This window comes from Lissotriton vulgaris, chromosome 3_1, assembly GCF_964263255.1.
Source record: "Lissotriton vulgaris chromosome 3_1, aLisVul1.2, whole genome shotgun sequence".
Taxonomy (NCBI): domain Eukaryota; kingdom Metazoa; phylum Chordata; class Amphibia; order Caudata; family Salamandridae; genus Lissotriton; species Lissotriton vulgaris.
This window is the reverse complement of record NC_141689.1, coordinates 733,622,306-733,643,199: the sequence shown is the minus strand read 5'-3', so window position 1 is coordinate 733,643,199 and position 20,894 is coordinate 733,622,306. Positions and strand designations below refer to the sequence as shown.

At 44.4% G+C, this 20,894-nt stretch overlaps 1 protein-coding gene across 1 annotated transcript in view; it reads right to left on the bottom strand.

Moving 5' to 3' along the window:
• The window catches only part of LVRN (laeverin), a 648,183-nt gene that overhangs the window by 206,764 nt on the left and 420,525 nt on the right, over window positions 1–20,894 (bottom strand). The window contains exons 11-12 of the mRNA XM_086961059.1: window positions 16,270–16,346; window positions 10,256–10,392 (exon numbers count right to left, since the gene is read on the bottom strand). Coding sequence (XP_086817185.1) covers window positions 10,256–10,392; window positions 16,270–16,346 — 214 coding nt within the window. The remainder of the gene's footprint in view (window positions 1–10,255; window positions 10,393–16,269; window positions 16,347–20,894) is intronic.

The following is a 20,894-nucleotide window of genomic DNA, read 5'->3' as shown; positions in this document are numbered from 1 at the left end:
TTGAAATATCCGAGTTCGGATAGGACCAGCAGAGGAGATCCACATGTTCTATGGTTTTCCACAGCTTGATTAGCTAAAAATAGAACTGGTAAAGTTTTGGGAGAGGATTTTTGGCAAAACTGTGGTATTAACCCCCTCGCTTATGATGGTGGGACATGATAGCAGTGTCGAGCTGGACCAAGCCCAGATTAGCATTATATTCATCTCAGTTACTATATTCAGGCTACTTATTGCAACTAGATGGAAGGACCCAATGCCCCCATGCTTTCAAGAATATCTGGCCCGTTTTTATAGCTGTATATAAATGAACAGGCCCTATATGAATGAATGTAGGGGCACCAGGCTAAAAGGTGGGGCCTGACACCATGGGCTCCAATAACAAAGTGGCCATCGGGGGTTGGGTCATGTATATAGATACAGTTTGTGTAAACGCTTTCATGCATTATTTCTCCATTCTTCTCTTGGTTCGTCTTCTTTTTTTCTTTTCTTTTAATAAACTGTATATATATTCTGGAAATTGCCGTCTTCTCTGGAACTCACATGTGTAACAAGCGTTAGTCCAGACTATGTGACAATAATTGATATTGTATAATGAATGAATAAGTCATGGATATGACTATATGTATGATACCTTTCAGAGTCAATAAAAAAGGAATATCTGAGTACTCTGAGAATGTCCACATTGTTCATTAGAGTCCTCAGCACCACTCAGCATGTCTTGATTGCACAAGCAGCAAGGTCAGAGGGCGAGAGTGTTAGCCCTGCATGGACAGGGTTTGAGGGACAGTAACAGGATACGGATATTGCATTGTATTATGCGGGGCCAGGTCAGTGGGCAGGGGCGGCTAGTGACATTTGAAAGTGGTGGGCGTAAACTAATTTGCATATTGCACCACAGCGAGCGCAGCAAGCGAGCTGGAACCACCTTGCATCCATCCATACATCATTCATGCATCCACCCACCCACCCACCCATCCTGCATCCATACATCATTCATTCATGCATCCACCCATCCATCCATCCACCCATCCATCATCCATCCTGCATCCATTCATGCATCCACCCATCCATCCATCCATCCTGCATCCATCATTCATTCATGCATCCACCCATCCATCCACCCACCCATCCATCCTGCATCCATCATTCATTCATGCATCCACCCACCCATCCATCCTGCATCCATCATTCATTCATGCACCCACCCATCCATCCACCCACCCATCCAGCCTGCATCCATTCATGCATCCACCCATCCATTCATCCTGCATCCATCATTTATGCATCCACCCATCCATCCACCCACCCATCCTGCATCCACCCTGCATTCATTCATGCATCCACCCACCCATCCATCCATCCTGCATCCATCTTTCATTCATGCATCCACCCACCCATCCATCCTGCATCCATCATTCATGCATTCACCCATCCATCCATCCATCCATCCACCCATCCATCCTGCATCCATCCTCCATCCTGCATCCATCATTCATTCATGCATCCACCCATCCATCCACCCACCCATCCATCCTGCATCCATCATTCATTCATGCATCCACCCATCCATCCATCCATCCACTCATCCATCCTGCATCCATCCTGCATCCATCATTCATAAAGGGGTGGGGATCTTGGGGAATAAACATTGCATGTAACACTGACAAACACAAATGTTGCAGAAGGGCAGCAAAACGAGTGTAAATGAGGGCAGAAGGGCAGCAAAACGAGTGTAAATGAGGGCAGAAGGGCAGCAAAACGAGTGTAAATGAGGGCAGAAGGGCAGCAAAACGAGTTGCAGAAGGGCAGCAAAACGAGTGTAAATGAGGGCAGAAGGGCAGCAAAACGAGTTGCAGAAGGGCAGCAAAACGAGTGTAAATGAGGGCAGAAGGGCCAGCAAAACGAGTCTAAATAAGGGCAGCAAAACGAGTCATTAGCAGTTACATTGCCGACAAAGCTAGACTCATTTGTAGCAGCGCGCCAAAAACCGCTATTCCAAGCGCGTGCATAACGACGTTACTTCCTATAGTGTTTCTTTAATGAGTTAATCAGGTATTTACTTTTGTTTCTCCACATTTCATAAGCAAACCTGTGCTGCCTAACTGGCGATTGCTACTGCGGCATAATTTAATAAATAAAAATCACTCAGCATCTATATTTCTCAAGGTCGGATTTCACTTTCCGTGTACACTACACTACTACAGTGAACCCGTCTAGTAAACAATGTTCCTTCATAGCACTCTGATCATACCTGAGCTGGTGTGAACGCCGGGTCTCCCTGGCCGCGCGGTTCCTTCGGGACTTGACTGTCGCAGTGTCGCCCTCTCAAGTATTCCTTCCTGGGTCCGGTCAGGTCAGGTCTGAGGTCAAGTCTTCCATCAAACGAACCCCATAAACAAACAGAGGCCGCAGTACGAGGGAGGGAGAGAGCTCTGGCCCCCCAGACAGGGGGTTATGTACCCGGGCTAGGTATTGACCAGCCAATCCTGGCGCTGTATGGTGCCCCCCCAGCCAGGATTGGCTGGGGGGGCACCATAACTGCTCGCCCAGTCGCCCTGTACAACCCCGGGGGCTGCCGCCCGCCCCCATGTCCTCTTTCTAAAGGGAAAATCAGGGGGGAAACAATCTGCGCATGCGCGGGCATGTATGTGCCCAAAAGTCGACATGCGCAGCTTTAGCAGGCCCATCAGGCCCCCCCCCCCCCCCCCCTGCGCACTCCGGGAAAGTCGGGTGTCTCCCGGATTCCCGGCCGGCAGGTAGCGCGATTTTAAAAAAATTGTATGTGGTTTAGTGGCGACGCGGTGGGTCCATGGGGCTTAGTGGGGCTACGCCCCTACGCCCCAATGGACGCACCACGCCAGTCAGTGGGAGCTATGGTGCTATCTTCTGCAGTATCAAAGGCTAACTTCTCTGCCTGCGACTTCACCCACATGGGGGACACCTCGCCTACAAGCAGGTCAGACTTCCCCCAGATTTAGGTCTCTCCTTCTTTCTTCTCCAAATGATGTACAAATGAGAACTTGACTTCCCTGCAATTTGTATTCACTGGACTTCACTGGGTGGTATTACTGTGTCTCCTGAAGCCTTATCCTGTATTTCTTACCTTGAGATGCTGGCTATTTCAGATTTTTCTTTAGGTTCTGGCTTAGCACGTGACTTCTGTGCACCTCTCTAATGAGTAGCTGTCTTTCATGGCTTCTGTCCCAGGGAACTGGTTACTGCATTGCTTATGATTTCCTAGAATTCCTATACAGGAACTCACTATTGGAGTGGTAGTGTGGTTGAGCAGTAAAGTTGAGAGATGCTGAGACCTCGGAACTCCCATATTCTTGTGCAAAGTAATTAAATTCAATGAAAGTTGTTGTCTAGAGACATGGCTTTAAAAGTGTATTGGTTTACCTTTAATTTAGCATGTATTATAACACATTCTTAAGGTTCTAGCACATTCTAGGACCCAGATGCAAACAGTTTTATAGCAATGTTCATTTATCTTCGAAAATAAAAATTAATTTGTACCATAACAAGTTGAACATCTGATGCAAGGATGAAAGGTGGAGCGTCACCCTTGATCTTCCTTCCCCACAGCAAAGACATGGGCCCCCATTAGGATGGCGGGCGTACTTTGTCCGCCTGCCACCCTTGCGGAAAACGGGACCGCCCGCCTTAAGGGCGGGGGTCCCGACGTTAGCATAAGGATGCGCCCGCCACAGTGGCGGGCGCATCCCTCATTTCTAACATTGTGGCGGGCGGTGCTCACTGCATCGCCCGCCACAATATCAGAAATGCATTTGCATACACGAAGCGGCAGGCACCGCGCGGTGCCTGCTGATTCGTGTATGCAAATGTTGCGTGTTCAGCCCACCCCTCCGTAACTGTGGGGGCCCCCAGAGTGAAAACCGATGCCGCCACGGAAAGGCATCTGAATTGGCCCATCGTAATATGGCTGGTGGTGTCTATTAGACACCGCCACCATGTTAATCCTTTTCCGCCCCGGCCGCAAGGCGACCGGGGCGGAAAAGCGGCGGACGGTCTTTCTGTCCGCCGCGGTTCCCCCGCCATACTAATATGGAGGGGGGGAATTCACTTGCGGATGTCGGGCGGATTGCCCCCGCCAGGCCGGCGGTGGCTACCTCCTGCCTGGCGGGGGCAATCCGCCTGACATCCTAATGGGCCCCATAGACTCTGGTTTAGCCTGTCCTGTGTCCGAATGGGACAACAAGAGAGGGTGCTGTTTCTGCGGGCTGCACATAGAGCTGTTTCATCTCAGCTTTTGCGTACACCCACTGCCTCGCCAGCACTGAGCCCGCGCTCACTGCTCACACAGGATCAGCCTGCTGCGCTGCCTGCAGCTGGCAGGGGCTAGTTTTCACAAGTTACCTGGTCACCATCATCCTTCCCATTTGTATATCAGAATGCTTCCCCTTGTTGATTACAATGTGTGCCTGGCAGATGCAAGGCAAAAGTGTAAACATGTCCGAAAACTAATAACTAATGATGATTTGGGTTGTTTCCTATACAATGTTGGATCTGGAGTAAATGAAGCGTGTGGTGGGTCAGGGGGTGATAAACAGCCAAACGAGATAATGGGGTGGAGGTCGAGTGCAAAACAGTGATACTTAATTATCGAGGCCCTCTGTTTTCTACAGTATAGGCGGGGCACAACTGCCCGAATATATGTGGCTTAAAGGGGCACAAGGGTGAACATGCTGAGTGGCCAGTTGAGGGTATTGGCCACCAACGGGGACTGCTGGAGCACTATCCAGAGACGTGAGAGACTGGCGAAAGGACACGTTCAAAGTCCTCTTTTGCATCACCTCACCTCTTATGCACCGGTATGAAGGAGACAAGCTGGTATATACATATTCTTGGTTATCCAACACTTTACAGCACTATATTTTTGTTACATAAGATGGGTCCTCAGAGGTCCAGCTGAGGTTTGAAGGGGACATTTCCGAAAATGAACAGTCTTCAAAGGAAATGTGCTCTGTACCACTCAGAGTCTAATGGGGTGGTGGAAAGGTTCAACAAGCAATACAAATGGCCAAACAAGAAGCAATAGATTGGAGGAAAGAGATTCAGACAAGAGTTTTGGTGTATCATCTAACCTCACACTCAGTCACTGCTGGTACTGAGAGAGGGTGGCAGGGCGGTTAAAAAAAAAATAACACCTTGTAGGCCGCCAATTCTCCTCCATTGTCGTCTCTTGTCCGGTTCGGTCCGGCCGGAACAGGAAGCACTCAGGCTCCCCAAAGCCAATCACAACTCTGCTGATAGCAGCGTTGAAATAAGTCTGAATGCTGTGGTTCGGTGCTCAGACAGGGAGCCTGTGCACATTCCCCACCAGGTTATGCATTACATCCTGGTGGGGAACATGCTAAGTACGCATGATTGTTTGGCCGCCCAAAAGGGCCGGCCAAATAGTCATGCGCACTTGAGTGCATATATTTGCTCCTCCCCTGCTGGCTGCAATGACAGCCAAGCCCCACCCTGCCCCAAAACCTGCTTCAGGGCAGAAAAATATAATGATAACTACATTGCATTGTTATCATTTTATTTTTTCTTCTTTGCACTTCCTAAAAGCAGTGGGGCGATGCTGGCACTGTGGGCAAGGTACCTTTTGAGTTGTGTAGGGAGAGAGACCCCAGCTTTCTCATGTGTCCGCCTTGGATAAACCAGCACAATGGAATAAACAAGGAGGTAGGACTAGATTGGAAAATCAGACAGCAGGAAAAAATGGTGTACAGAAAATTTCAGTTTGACGGGAGACATGCTCTGAAGCATACAGGAGTATTTGTGGATTGAACTGCCTACGGTTGTACAAACGCAACAAGGTATGCTAGTCCTCAGAGGTTGGTTAAGCTGTTTAAGAACACAGTCAAACTTTAAGATAACTGGATTTGGAGTTTGAGTAGAGTGGTGATGGTATCCGGGAAGAGATGCATCAGAGGAAGTGGACCGCGAATACTTTGAAAAAATGTCCAGTTACAAACTTAGAGGGTGACAGTTCTCCACAGGGGAAAGCTAATACATTAGGTGGTGTGCGCTCACGACACCGTAGCAGGTGTATTGAACCTTCTGAACATTTACAAGATTATGTATGGTTTTAGTGATAATGTGTAACTGTTAAAGTAAATATTTATAGAGAGTGTTATATATTATTGATATACTTATTCTGTTCAAACTAAGTTGAATGTGTGAATAGTTATTGATGTGATTTACTTTGTTCCTCATCCTGGTTTAGGTGGGTTCTTTCATCTACACTTCATTTCAAAGTTTTCTATGTATGTAACTTGTCAATAAGAATATCTCATTGGTGTAAAAGGGGAAGGTGTGTGGTATCCTGGTATCCACGGATACCTGGAACGTTATGTTGTGGAATGCAATATCTAAGGTTCTGAGACCGGCAGTTAGTTGGTTGTTGGTAGAACGGGGCTGGATGGTGGATGAGGCGTTGCTCGATATACCTAAATAAAACAAGCTTAACATAAGGAGTGGTCATTTAGCATCTTTACAAGCCTAGTTCATAATACATTGTCAGCACTTTGTTTACCTCATTCTGGATGCACTTCTCTCTAACTCTCTGAGCTGACCTTCCTGTTAAAAAGTCCAAGAGAAGAAAACTATTCACAGGGATTGCAAACACTGTTTGCTGGGGTACTTGATGCACCAATTTTAGTTTATGAATGTGAGCTTTTCAATGTTGAACTGAAGTGAAAAAATTATATTTCCTCACAGCTGAACCAAAACAGTCCTTAAATGTGGCATCTCGACAAAGTCGGATCATGCCTTTAAAAAAATATTAGGATAATTATTATTGTTCGTTGTAGTAGCGGTATATTTTTAATTATAAATGACAAGTTCCGACATCTGTGAAAAAGTTGTAACAGGAAACTCGCACACGGGACTGCAATCCTAGGAGACACATTCTCCACTCTATCTAGGTGCCTTAATTCACTAACAGGTGCTTTTTCACATAATAATCTACGACCTCTACGAAAAACAGCCACATCTTTTCTAGCCTCGTGGTCACTATTGACAACAGTGCAATGCCTCTTTAATTGTGTTATTATGTAGAATATTATGCCCCCATGATGAACATGTTAAAAATAATCTACACCTCGTGGTTCTCTTTAAGTATAAGGCAATGAATTGGATATTTTGGGCATTATGTGCCACATAAAATCCGTCCCTTCGACAGACGTGTTCTTTAAATGACATTGGTGTATAATCTAGAATCTTTGCAGGCGTATGGCATGGTTTCCTACATGTAGGTTGTTTATAATCTGAAGGTACATTAACGCTTTGTCTTCCATATGTAAAGCTGTGTATGACTGTGCGATATTATAGGGGTGGGCGATAAATTCTGCTGCGCTGACGGAGTTTTGCCAAAACTCTGCCTTTGCGTCTCCTAGTGCGATGGAACTTCATCCGGTAAGATTTTTCAACATGGGTGGCCGCAGGCAGTCGCGCCCATACGCATTGAGAAAGCTGCTGCTCGAGTAGAAAATCTACTCAAGTGGCAGGAAAAGAAGCAGCGCCCTGTGGCACATTGTCAGGCGTGCAACACCCATTGGACTCACCGGGCTTCAGCCCCCCACCCCCCGTCGTGTGTGGCAGACTGGGATGAGACAGGTCCCAGGCACATACACAGCTACACCTGAACGTTTCCCAGGTCTTTAAAACACTATTTGAATGTTAATTAGGTCTTGCTGTTGTTTCACCCCTTGTTGGAGGCCCTGCAGCTCCACTCAGCCTACTGATTAAAGGTTCAGCCCCCCTCGGAATTTTTTCTTAGCCCACCCCCGAAATTTGGCTCTAGTTGCGCCCCTGCACATCGTGTGGTCCCGTTCAGGTTGATTTTGCATAACAATACAAGCTCCTGCCGCTAAAACTCACCATGTGCCGTGCAACCTACCGATTTCCTCCAACTCTTGGAACTCTGCGGAATCTCTCAGAGTTTTTATGTAACTCTGTGGAGTGAAACTCAGCAAGTTCCGCTCACCCCTAGTACTATACGAATGTTAGGTCTGTGATTGGAAAGCATCATATCAGTCTTTGTCTATGTCTGTGTGTGGTCTGTGCATGTGTGATGCCTTTCAGCTTTTTGTCTGTGAGCTGACAACTCTACCTCTTTTCATTACTTATGTCTTGATTTAAGCTCCACACTGATGGCTGACTTGTGCCTAATAGTGGAGTAACACAAAATGATGGGGATGACCAGTAAAAGGTGATGAGGGGTCCACGAGACTCTCACACCTCACCGCTATCCATATGATTTACACTGAATGGGGTCCCAATGAAGGGTGCCCCTGCCGCCTGCGCTGCAGAGGCTGCAGTAGCCTGCGTTACGACCCTGGCCCAAAAACATATTTTTGGATAAATAACGAATGTCAATGAATGGCTGGACAGTGCTATAATAAACCCTGACATTCCTTTAGTGTCCAGGAGAGGGCGATGTGCGGCCTCAAATAAATATGCTTCGCAAACATCTCACTCGTCTTTCAAAACTCTCATCCCAAAAAAATAATGGAAAATATCCACTCTTTTGAAAATATTTTCACTAAAGGAATGCCATTGCTGGTGGAGAGATGCTGATCTTAGCTGGTACGTACATCAATCACATTTGTAACATTATTGTGATGGGATCATTCAAATCCTGTGACTTTTAGCCTGCCCTGCTGCTAGCCTGCTACACTTAATGAAACACGCACTCCGCTGACACAATTATCGCTCAACAGAGAAACATGTTGCTATTACGAGCTCCGTCAAGGAGGTGGCGCACTGGGGAGTGAGAAAAGAGGTCTTTTCTCCTGGTTGATTTGTGGACTCGAAAGAGAACCAATTGCCGATGAAGGGTGACCCATTGCTCACTGTGTAACCTAATGTGAATGACAACTCGAAGCAAGCCGTGGTTAAAGGGGCTTCATTATGGTTTGATTGAATGAGTCTGAAGAGACAGCTAGATCTGTCTCCAGCTCTGACCTACAAAACCACAGAGACCCATTATATTTACACGTGAGCTACAAATTGCTCCTGCATGACCACTCTGCCTAACAGCTCAGCATAAACCTTTACAGCCAATTCTTTTTTTATACTCATTGGGGCTTATTTACAAGCCCCTTGTGCCAGCCATATGTCATTTTTCCCATGTTAAAAATGACGCAAAAGTGGCGCCAGGGGCTTGTAAATAAGCCCGATTGTTTCTATCTTTACATATTATCGTATGTGACTGGGGAGCATATTTACAAGGGCATTGCGCCACAGGAACGTCACTTTTAACAACGTTTCTGTGGCACAATGCCCTGCTCCATAGTTGCATAGTGGCATATTTGTATGGCTTAACGCTGCTTTGTAAATATCGTACCCTTTCACATAGGTATCTGCGTGAAAGGGGTGTGCAATGGGTGTTGCTGGGGGCGTTCCACTGCAACACCTATTGCTTTATGACTCAGCCTCAGTTTTACAAGGATGTGTACATCTGAGGTAGTGCCAAAAACTAACGCCATGCAAGAGCAGGCGTTAGAATGGCGATAGAAGGAGAAATACTTTTATTTCTCCTCGTTTTTGCTTTTTCTATGTGTTGCATTCTGCAGCACACATAGAAAGAACAAAACACCATGAATGATTGTTTATGTGCAGGAAGGGTTACCTTCCTGCACATAAACAATCATTAAATAATGGTGATTTGTTACTTCCATGTGTGCTGCTGCTACTTCTATGTCAGCTGCACTCTGCAGCACACATAGAAGTAAAAAATCATTATTGATTGTTTATGTGCAGGAAGGGGCACCTTCCTGCACATAAACAATAATTTGCTGCAATGTGGGCACCCTTCATTGACTCTAGGCAGCTAATTTCAGTGCCAGCACTAGGGAAAATACAGAGGTGAGCCGTATTGTTGTAAATACGGTGCATCCTTGCGTTTCAGAAATGTTGGAGTCCTGCGCTGCCAAATTTGGCGCAGTTCGGCGCTCCAACATTTCCTTGTACATATGCCTCCAGGTTTTATGGCAAGTACTTCAAAGGGATAAATGAACGCTGGGGTGGCTTGGTTGGGGCTGTTTCATGAGACAATGTGTTGGAATTCTGGACACTGACTAGAAGTTAATGATATTTCCTGAAACTAATGTATGGCAAATGCAGATTTCATTTCTATCAGTCCCATCAGAGCACATTCTATCTTTAACAATGACAATATGAAATATATTAATTAGCTAAAGTTGCAAAAAAAGAACATATATAAGCAGGGCCTCACCTTGGGATCTTTTTCCAGCTGCTGAATTATTCTCTCCCAGTTCTGCTGATCATAATTAGTTCGATAGTACCCAGTCACATTGACATTTAAAATAATATATTCCTGTTCCGAAAATAGCTCCATTTCAGGAAATACTTCTAGAATTGGGACATAAGGAAGGGATCCTTATTTAAATGTATTTTATGACATAACATAATATTTATAGTTAAACATAGTTTTTTGTCAGTGTTTTGTAGCATTGTGTGCATCTAAAGTGATATATGGATGAAATAAAACAAAAAGTAGAAATCATGGGAATGAGTGACAGTCACAGGGCTTTAGAGAGAAAAATGCAAGGTTGAGTTTGTTTGAGGTCTTAAAAGCTGATTTATAATTTGGTAGGTGGAGGTTTGGCAGTCAGGGTGATAGAGTAATTTACTCCATTGCCTTTACTGCACCTCTACCTGCCAGATCATGAAATGAACACCAAGCAGGTGGTCATTTCTGAAAGCATTGCCAGGAACAGCCATAACAGCGTTTTGTGTCAATGCTGTTTGCAGTTTGAGGCACTGCTCCGTTAAACATGATGGAGTTGTATGGCAAACCGGTTGTCTGTGTTACCTTCAAAAAGTAATTCCCTAAGCGGAATTTTCTTTTTGAAAAGAAAAAAGAAAATTATTCCCTTGCCATGGAGCGGTGTTATTGCCTCTTATCACCAGAGTTTATCTTAGTGGTGATGGGCAGTGAAATATGATCTCTAATTCGGCCCATCTAAATTAAGTGGCCGAAATTAGATGTCAACCTCCGACAGCTCTTACTCCATCAAGACATTTAGAGGTTTAATTATGCCAGAGATGAAGTAGTCTCCTCTGTGATTAAATTTAGGGCCTGTCCACTTTTAAATTGGACAGGCAGAACACAGTCATGGCACTATGGATGCTGGCTGTTGCAATGGAGAATCCACACCGCCAGGATATATCAGGCCTTTACTCATAACTGTAAAGTCTAGATAACAAGCATGAGAGAAAAGCATGGTGGGGCAGAAAATTAGGGACGAAACCTAGAAAAAAGCCTACAATAAAGGCCCATGGGCAAAATCATAAAAAGTGAGTGCTAATTTAAGGAAAGATCTGTGCTAAGATTGTTGGCTGGCTTGTGCCTTAAATAGATGAACAGCTCAAGCAGCAACAATGGTAAATGGTTGCTTTTCATGCAAACTTTCAAGGCACGTGGTGATTTTAGATGGATATGTTACAGCATTGGCGACGTATCTAAAGTACAGAACTGAACATATTGCAACAAAATGTACAAAGCAACATCAAAATGCAATTTAAACATAGCAGAGCACATCACAATAAAACAGAACCTCAAAATAGAACATATCACAACCATACCACCTACAATCACAGTACACACAACAAAACAAAATCACAAGAAATAATGCAGCACAAAACACAGCACCACCCAAAATAACAGAACACATCACCACCACAAACAAAAAATGTTCTTGCTACACATTACCAGCTCCAGAATCCTGTTATTTTTAATAAGGTAGCAAAAGGTGTGTGGAGCAAGCACTGCCTTACTTATTGCCACGACTAAGCCTGGGTGGTTAACTCTTTGTTCATGGAGTTTGCAGAGTTTTCCACACTCTGCACTCAGTGGAGCACGCAGAGATCAGAAAAACTCCGCTCCACATAACGAGGCAGAGTTTTTTCCATGCTCGCAGTCACCACGTCAAGTTCACAAGCAAGGAAAATCCACCTCCTGTTGAGATTTCTCAAGGCGGGCAGTCAGATATTTCAAAACGGGTGGTCATGGATGGTCATGACCGCCCATGTTTGGAAACCTTCCGTTTACGTTGAGAAAGCTGCCGCTCAAGTAGAAAATCTACTTGAGCTGCAGAAAAGAGGTAGCGCTCTCTTGCGCTGTGCATGGTGCTGTTCCCGCTGATGTTACAGAGCGTGACAAACACCTGGCGCTAAAAATCAATGCAAACCATATGACCAAATGCACTCCGACGCTTGCAGAACTCCGCATAGCACAGTGCAGTTTTTTGGTCACTTCGCGGAGTTCCTCGTAGCAGAACTCCACAAACTCCACCCAGGCCTACTAAGGACATGAAATAGCACTGTTCACAAATGTTTTGTATGGCCCATGTCTTCAAGTGCTTCTAGATAGCCCAGTATGGTTAGGAAATACAGAGGCACAAGTATGCTTTACAAATCCATTTGACTTCTCCCACAAAAAATGAATGTGATCAAATAAAAAAAACTCCATATTAGAAATGTGTTCAAAGGTACCCAAACATATCGGAAGAGGGATCTATTTAGTGCAAGGGATCACTGCTTGCTCTCACTGAATTGTTTCGCATTGGAAACCCTTTTTAGGTATCGCCTAGTGTTGCAGCTCATGCGCTGCTCGCTTCGTGAGATCTATTGTCATCGGGTTGCTTTTGGAAGTGAGGTGGAAGCTCCGCCTCTGCATTTCATTGGCGTGCCTCACACTTTATGTTAAATGCGCGCTTCTGATTTGGTCCCCTCCCTGTCTCCTTTCCGGCTCGCCCACCCGGACTGGATATTCTGCTCACGCACGGCGTCTCTTTTGCTTGAGCACGGCGTCTCTGTACTATAATTACCCCATAAGAGAATTTGCACGCCCTTGCTATTCCAGAGTTCGTGGATGTTTAAAGAACGCACCGTTCACTTGTCCTGAAATGGCTTGTATCCAAAAAGAACATGTGTAGCTTTAAAATTAGTGATCTCTCCTGAGCAGACTCTTGCCTGCGGGTGATGAAGTGAAAGTCTTTTTAGCATTCCAGGTAGTAAAAGATGTAGCCTAGACCTCTGTCTCCATTTCCCACCTTCGGTTCTAACTTAATAATTGTTTGCACCATGTCCACTCCCTGCTTGTTTCATATGTTGTTCCTTGTCCACTAAAAAATCTTAGCTTGTGTCATTTAACCCACATGTGCACCCCTTGCTATCTTTTCAGATTGCTTCCAGCCCACCCCCCTGCTCAGGGCCTTTAAACCCAACAAGCTGAGCATTCCTAATTCCTAGCCCTCCCCCCACCATGGAGGCGGAGCCCCAGGCACGGAGAGTCCAGTGGTGGGGCCAGAAGATGGGGGCTGGGAGGAGGACGTTTGTGCCAGCAGCGAGCACCAGGCAATGTCCCGTATTTTGTTAGAAAGGGTATCTTTAGAAAATATTTTTTTCTCCTACCCTGCTATGGTGCTGAAATTCTAATCAATTAGCGGAGGTACTTTTACTGTTTTAGCCAGGCTTCCCTTTGAGTGGGACTTTGGACAGCTGTTGAACAGGTTTTGGCATTTCCCAGACCGCACTATTTTTGGCAGATGGGGACTTTAAATTGTGCTTAAAAGAATGGCACTACAGCGCCCGCCCACCTTTCCGGATTCTAGTGTAGTAACAATCCATCGAATGAAAGGTCTATAGTCCGTCATTTGACCACTCTGGATTTAAATGATTGCTGTTAAAACCTGCGTTAACCTAGCTGGTATTTCATTTGGCCTTCAGTATATCTTACTCGTCAGCATACTTCATCTGATTTTTGCAGTGCTCCAACGCCTACGGCGGTCCTTGCTTATAGATATTGTAAAAGATGCTTTGGGGTAGTTGAGAATCGGGGCTACACGCTTCCCTTTAACACGCCCTCTGGCAGTTTGTTATTGTGCCTTTTATATAGAAAATGTGACTCGAGTGCGAATGTTAACACCTGGAGGCTGCTTCTTGAAAGCCATAGGCGCTACAGATGCATTCAACCAGGAGCAGTCTTGCCTGTAGATGAGACCCTTAGATTGGACTGCCTTTTCCTCTGACACATGGCTGTTTATTTGCCGTTCAGTCTACCATCTGCTGCATAACCAGCTGCGTTTCATTCAGAAATGGGTTTCTGCTCCAATGGACCCATATGTTAAAGCACCGCACACAGAAAACAACCTGGTGTTCACGCTGAAAGAGGGAACTGTCGCTTTTTATGGGGGCCATCAAAATGATGGTCTTCACAAACTCATGCATGGACTGAGGGCATGCGCACTGACGGACCAGCAGTATAGAAGAGTCTTAAATAAGTTCAGCCCGAGTACTTGTTCAAAGGGCAGGGAGTTTCAAAGATTCCCGAATATGTTGCATAATGTTTCTAGTCTTGTCCTTGCTGTGATAAACAAAAACAATGACATTAATTCTGTTGTACTGCGGGGCTGTTGTTTCTTATTGGAGAGAGTTGGGCTCAGAGTCGATATAGAGTGAGTTTAAAACATTTGGGAGGTGCAAAATGAAGGCCATTAGGAGCACAGTGTTCACGTGGGCATGTTTTCTGCTGAGTGCATCAACAAACTATTCGGCTCGGGGAGATGGCTTGGGAAGTGAACATAGTAGGGCTCGGCCATTCTGTGCTTCAATGCAAAGCCAAGCCCTCAAATGCTTGAACAGTATTTATTCTTTTATCTGTCCCTCACAATGCTCCTGCTGTCCCGCGTACAGTGATCTTTAAAAAAAAAAAGTGCATAATCTCTTTTCGGAGGTAAAATGTGAAATTCGATGCCACAGACTGACCCATGATTCACTTTAATCGGATCATCAGAAATTATTTGTTTTCGTTGCCCCCTGGTTTTGTAATGCTACCCTCGTTTGCAACAGTAATTCCAGCGGCTCGGCCTCTGCGGGGATAAATAGGGCATCTTAAAAGCCGAGAGTAAAGCCACCAGTCTGTTGGCTTCATTTGACCAGTGGCCCTTGATCAGCCATTTCTGGTGGCCCGGCTGCTGTTTGTCCCCTCCCCCACAAGCACTACGTGAAAATAAAGAGGTGCCCGAGCCTCACTTTTAAGGATGGTGGTTCACGCACTATTGCGCACAGAATTTCCTTATTTTCAAAGGTTTGTTCTTGAAGGTTAGATTCAGAATTAATGGTCCTGGCTGAGCTGGAACAGGGGCCATGTTTTGTAGGTGGCTGCTCCCTTTGTGTCCCATTTACCTAAGTAAGGTACATTGAACTTGAATGTGATTCTTGTCACCACTGGGAGGTGTTGCAGAGTTTCAATGTTGGCTTTACACAGTTGTGTTTGCAAAGATTCAGGTAGGTGGTCCGCATGATTTTCATGGTCCAATCCCTGTGCTCTTTCGGGAGCCAGGGGTATGATGCTGCAGTAGTCTAGCCATTCCATCGCTACTATGCGCTCGCCAGCTGTACCTCCAGGTAGGCTTGCCTTAGCGGTGGAGTTGGAGATCTCTGCCTCGCATATCTTTCCCTTGAGAGGTCTCTGCTCACAAGAGGTGAGTTTGGTTTGTCATTTACAATGCCAGTAGCTCAAAGTCTCGCAAATGCGAGACCTATTGCATTGCATATGCTTGTTTTAAAGCAGTTCCAGTTGCTTCACGAAACTAGAGCTGCTTTAGAAAAAATGTAAGTGCTTTCACAGGGATGATGGTCTGCTACTCTTGCAGGCCACCATCCAAGTGAAGGTGGCCTAGGAGAGGGAGCCACAATATTAATTAGGCAGGTCATTCTGGGAACCCTTCCGAGTCTCTATTTTGCAAACCAACCTATTACTACATAGGTCAGTTCACAAAACAAATTATTGGACGCAAAAAGCTGGTGCACAATTTGCAATAGTGTTTTGGAATCACTACAATAATACATCTAGTTTTTCATCCATTGCTTGTATTGTACTATGCATCCTTTTTCAAACCCCATCCAGCTAATCGTGCACAGTTAAATTATGAACTAGGCTAGGTTCTCTCAAGAGATTTGCAGTAGAATGTCAAAAAGTCTATGTCTCACCACTGTACACGAGTAATTTGAGTAATATTTTCTGAGTGGGTAAAACTTCAAATTGAAAGCTCTTTAGACACAAATCATTTTTATTGTAGTCACTTGTTAAAAATTATCCGGCTTAAAATAGATGTAAATACTTCGTTTCAATTCTTCTAAAATTAGATTTGTCACCTTCTCATATAGATAACAGCATTTTAGAAAAGGTGTACCGACATAATGTGAATCACAAATACTTACTGCTTCTATTATCGAGCCAGATTAAAGGTTGTTGATATCCATTTTTTATCCAAGAGATCGGCACAATCCATGTGTGGCTTGTAAAACAGAAAACGGAATTTAATAATTAGCACAAAACTATAAAACTAAACATAAGGCTGATTTTGAGGCACACCCTCGCCTTTGCCAGCTAGTATTAGCTTCCCATATCAAGGCATGCAGAATTTGTTTTGTGTTGACTCATTTTCTCGTAATTTTTCTTAAAATGTTGAATTGTCTCAATTATACATTACATTTGATCAAGTATCACTTTTGCATCTAATGACATAATGAAAATATCACCTTAATTCGTAACAATGTAATCAAAGTTAAACTAAGCAACTAAACAAAGAGATAAAAAGACAACAGGGAATACATAAAGGTGGGGAGAGGGGTAGCAATACCAGAATAATGAGCAGCCACGCATGGAAATGAAAATGAGTGAGTCCTTTTCACCCAAGTATAATGAGAAATGTTTTTCAAGTTCGTTATTCCCAAATACATATCTGTGGTGAGAATTCCAGCATTTGTCAAATCCCTTAAAACCTTCAGGAACATCTATACAATTAATTTCCAAATGATTTATTGTACATAATATAGTCCACAGGTTCCCTTTATAGATATTATCAACGTGTTTCCAATAGTGTGTTATGCTGGTAACACTTTCCACAATCATAATATCAAGGTTTGTTGATATTTTTGGGGAAGATATCATTTATGGATATAAATCTTTAATTAGCTGTATGCCAATTAAAAGGAGTGCTTATGTTTACAATATGTTTTCAGCAGGTATTTATTTCAGACAAAACAGCTGAACTAGCCATTTCATGCTTTGGTGTTTTTTTTTCTCAGAGGTTGTCTGTGGGTGTCAAGGCAGAGTTATTATATTATGTGTACTCTGCATATATTCCGTTTAGGCTCGTGTATCGATTAAGGAATTTACTGGTTAAGCCAAATTCATGTTTATAATGATCACAAAATGCCGAGCTGTGATGTAAAGGAGAGGCAAAGATAAATTACACATAAGTAAATCTACGCATGTAAAGTTACTCATACGTTGTAGTAAATGTACAACTTTTGGTTATTCACCATTTCCAAGTGTACATTTTCTACACACTATACTTACATGCCCACCAGAAACAGGGGGCACAGAGACATTTAGGAGTGTAAACTTACAGCTACTTACTTTTCACACGTAGGTAGAGGTCTCTGCTAATGAGTAGAGTTTTCCTTTTGGTATATTACAGGAAGCTTTTAAAAAGTTTATTACATTTTCGAAAAATTATAAAAATATGTTAAAGTTAAATAGTAATGTAAATTAATGTTCTATATTTATTTTAAATGTTGAACAAAATAAAAACATGCTACAGTACTATTAATGTATTAATAGATATATTACCTAGTGACGTTCACCACTAGGTAGTTATAGTTAGGTCTGCTTTTATATAGAAAGTGTGTTTTTTTGGTTTGCTATAACTTTGGCACCGTTTGACGAATCTTCACATAATTTTCCAAAAATGTTCATCCACCTCAGCTGCTTTCTGGAAAGTTTTGGGATGATCAGTCTCACAAGGACTGCGAAAAAAGGGTGGTCCCGAATCATTAAATCCCCATGCATTTTCCATAGGCTTATATAAGACTGGCTACATCAAAAACTGCAGAATGAAATTACACTAAATTTGGCAGGAAGTGAGAACTAGGTCCGCAGATTGTGCCTTTTGTGATTTGGTTTAAATCCGTTCTGTAGTTTTTAAGAAAGGAAGGGTCAAAAAAAGTTGTATATCTGGACGGTTATGTTTACGCAAGAGGCTCAAGAGACTCTTGCTGGAGCGGTAGGTTAAAAATAGAGCGTTCTAATTCGCCCAGAGAGCTTTTTTTCCTTTGGACAATTTGCTCATGTGGGAGTCAGAATCCTAGAGGAGTAAGTGCTCTAATTGGCTGCCAGAAACATGAAAATAATTTTTCTGGCAATCATTATTAAACTTGGGGAGTTAGTCCTAAGTCCTGAAACAAAAGCAAAAAAATAGTATAAGGGGGCACTGTAGGGATACCCTAACCACCAAGGTCCCATGGGGGCGACCCAGAGGGACCTCCACCCACGAAGCTGAAAAAGAAAAAATAGTGCTGCGATCCCGCAAGTTTTTTGCAGAATTGAAAAAAAAAACGTAAACTCATCCTGGCCACATATATTATACTTATATTCTGGAGAGTCCATCACCAGGGCAAATTTCATGAAGGGGAGGGAGGCTGCATCATGGCCCCCCTGAGCCTGCAGATGCCTCGGGGAGCCCAACCCCAAAGACGAGATTTGTTTATATGGGGAGTCGGACCATGTGCCCCCTTCCCCCAGCCTCCAGAGGCCCTGGAGAACCAACCTACGGAGCTGAAATGTGATTATATGTGGTAAGGGGCACTTTATCCCCCTCTCTAAGCCTCAAAAGACCCCAGGAAGCACACTTCTGGAGCCAGAGATACTTTATATGGGGAGGGAGGCATGCAGCCACCCCCTCTGAGCTTCAAAAGGCCCCCGGGAGCCAGCACCCATGCCCGAATATTGAGAAAATGGGGAGGGGAGCTGCGTGGCTGTCTTCGCCAAGCCTTAAAGGCCTGTGGGCCCACTGCCGGGGACAAAATGTAACATAATGGGGGGCAATGGGACCCGCCCAGCCATTAAAGTCCACGAGCAGCCCACCACCGGCCCGATTACAGTAAGGCTCCCCTCCCTGAGCCATCAATGGCCCGGTACACCATCCCCAGGGGCTGCCTCAGCACCCCCGAAACATAGCTTTTTTCCCTGCCTGCAGCGGCATGGACAGGAAAACCCGTATTTGCTCTCATTTGCAGGAGCATATTTTAAAATGCTGCTGCCCAATGGGAGAAGACTTTTGATCTGTTTCCTTGCTTAAACTGATGTGGGCAGGGAAACAGATGAAAATATTGCTCATGCCCAGAGAGAGCAGCATTAGGAGCTGCTCCCTGAGGGTGGGAGCAATGTCAGCTTCCACTGTGTACGTAGAGCTGGCTGGGGCCTTAGGGCTCCCCTGCAGCCCCCAACAAGAGTATGGTTGATGCCCTGGGTGGCAACCCACCTTTAATAGGTTAGGGTCCTGGAGACTGGGGTCCCCAGGATCAAAATCATCCCGGGGGGGGGCACTTGCCCCGCTCCCCTTGAAAAGGACCCCAGGCTCCAGAGGAATGGGGCCCCTGGGCCCGAAATTGACCAAGGGAGGGAGGGCTCATATTTATTTATTTATTTATTTATTTTTGATATTTATAAAGCGCATACAAAGGCCCATGGGCGTCTCGGCGATGAGTATCTGAATTGTTTACCCTGAGAGAAAGGAGCAGGATCTATTGATTAAAAAGCCAGGTCTTAAGTTGTTTGCGAAAAGACCATAAGGATGGCCTGGCTTTAATCACGTGTGGCAGAGTGTTCCACAACTTTGGGGCCGATACCAGGAATCTTCTGTCACCCCATGAGACCGTTTTTGTACGGGGTACCACAAGATCGCCTGAGCAAGATGAACGCAGTGTTCTGAACGGACGATAGGGAATCAAGTTACTGATGAGATGTGCTAGTCTTAGATTATGCAATGCTTTATACATGATGCATAGAGTCTTAAACTTTATCCTGTTTTTAATGGATAACCAATGCAGCTCTTTGATGGTATTAGAGGCAGAGTGATGTTTGGGAATATTTCCCAAAAGCCTTGCAGCTGAATTTTGTATTATTTGCAATTTGTTTAAGACTCCTTCCTGTGCTTTGAGGAATAAAGCATTGCAATAATCCAAAGTGGACAGCACGAGGGAAGTGACCAAAGTTTTACTGGCTTTATCAGGTAGAAAAGGGAGAATTTTTTTAATAAGCTTCAGTTTGAAAAAGGCTGAGGAGGTAATCTGGTTAGCATGTGGGTGAAACATGAGACGATCATCAAAAATGACACCCAAATTCCTCACTTTGCTAACAGGCTCGGGAGGGGGGCCTAAGGAGGAAGGCCACCAATTGGATGACCACTCAGGTGTCAGTGGTCCGAAGATGACTACTTCCGTCTTATCGGAATTTAGCTTTAAACAATTGGAGGCCATCCAACTACCTATTGCTACCATGCCTGTATGCATACGTATTGGATAACTAATGGTGACACCATCATTGTTATCATGTAAAGAGTTCTGCACCATGATAGATGCAGTGGAGATTATTTTCTATTAGATATTCAATTTTGCCAATCAGTTTCTCAAAGTTTATGGACAGTGTTCCATAATGGATCTCACAATACCAATATCTAAATATATTACATACTGTTTTTTATTGGGAAAAAACATTTTATGCTGTGGGATGGTGGGCGTAGCTGTAATGCACTTGTGTCCATAGTGGGATTTAAGTTTAAAAAAACACAAACGGGCACTGGAATGAACCAGATACCCTGAGGGTAAGAGAGGTAACCAGGGTATATCCTCCCAGAAAAGTACAACACAAAAAATACTGCAGTGGACCACAGGTAGGTCAATTGAGTAGAGTGTAGAGTTCTATGCCCGCGGTCTATGAGGAAGAGAAGTAGGAGCTATTTGGGTGGTCGAACTACCTGGTTGTGTCTAATGCAACCATG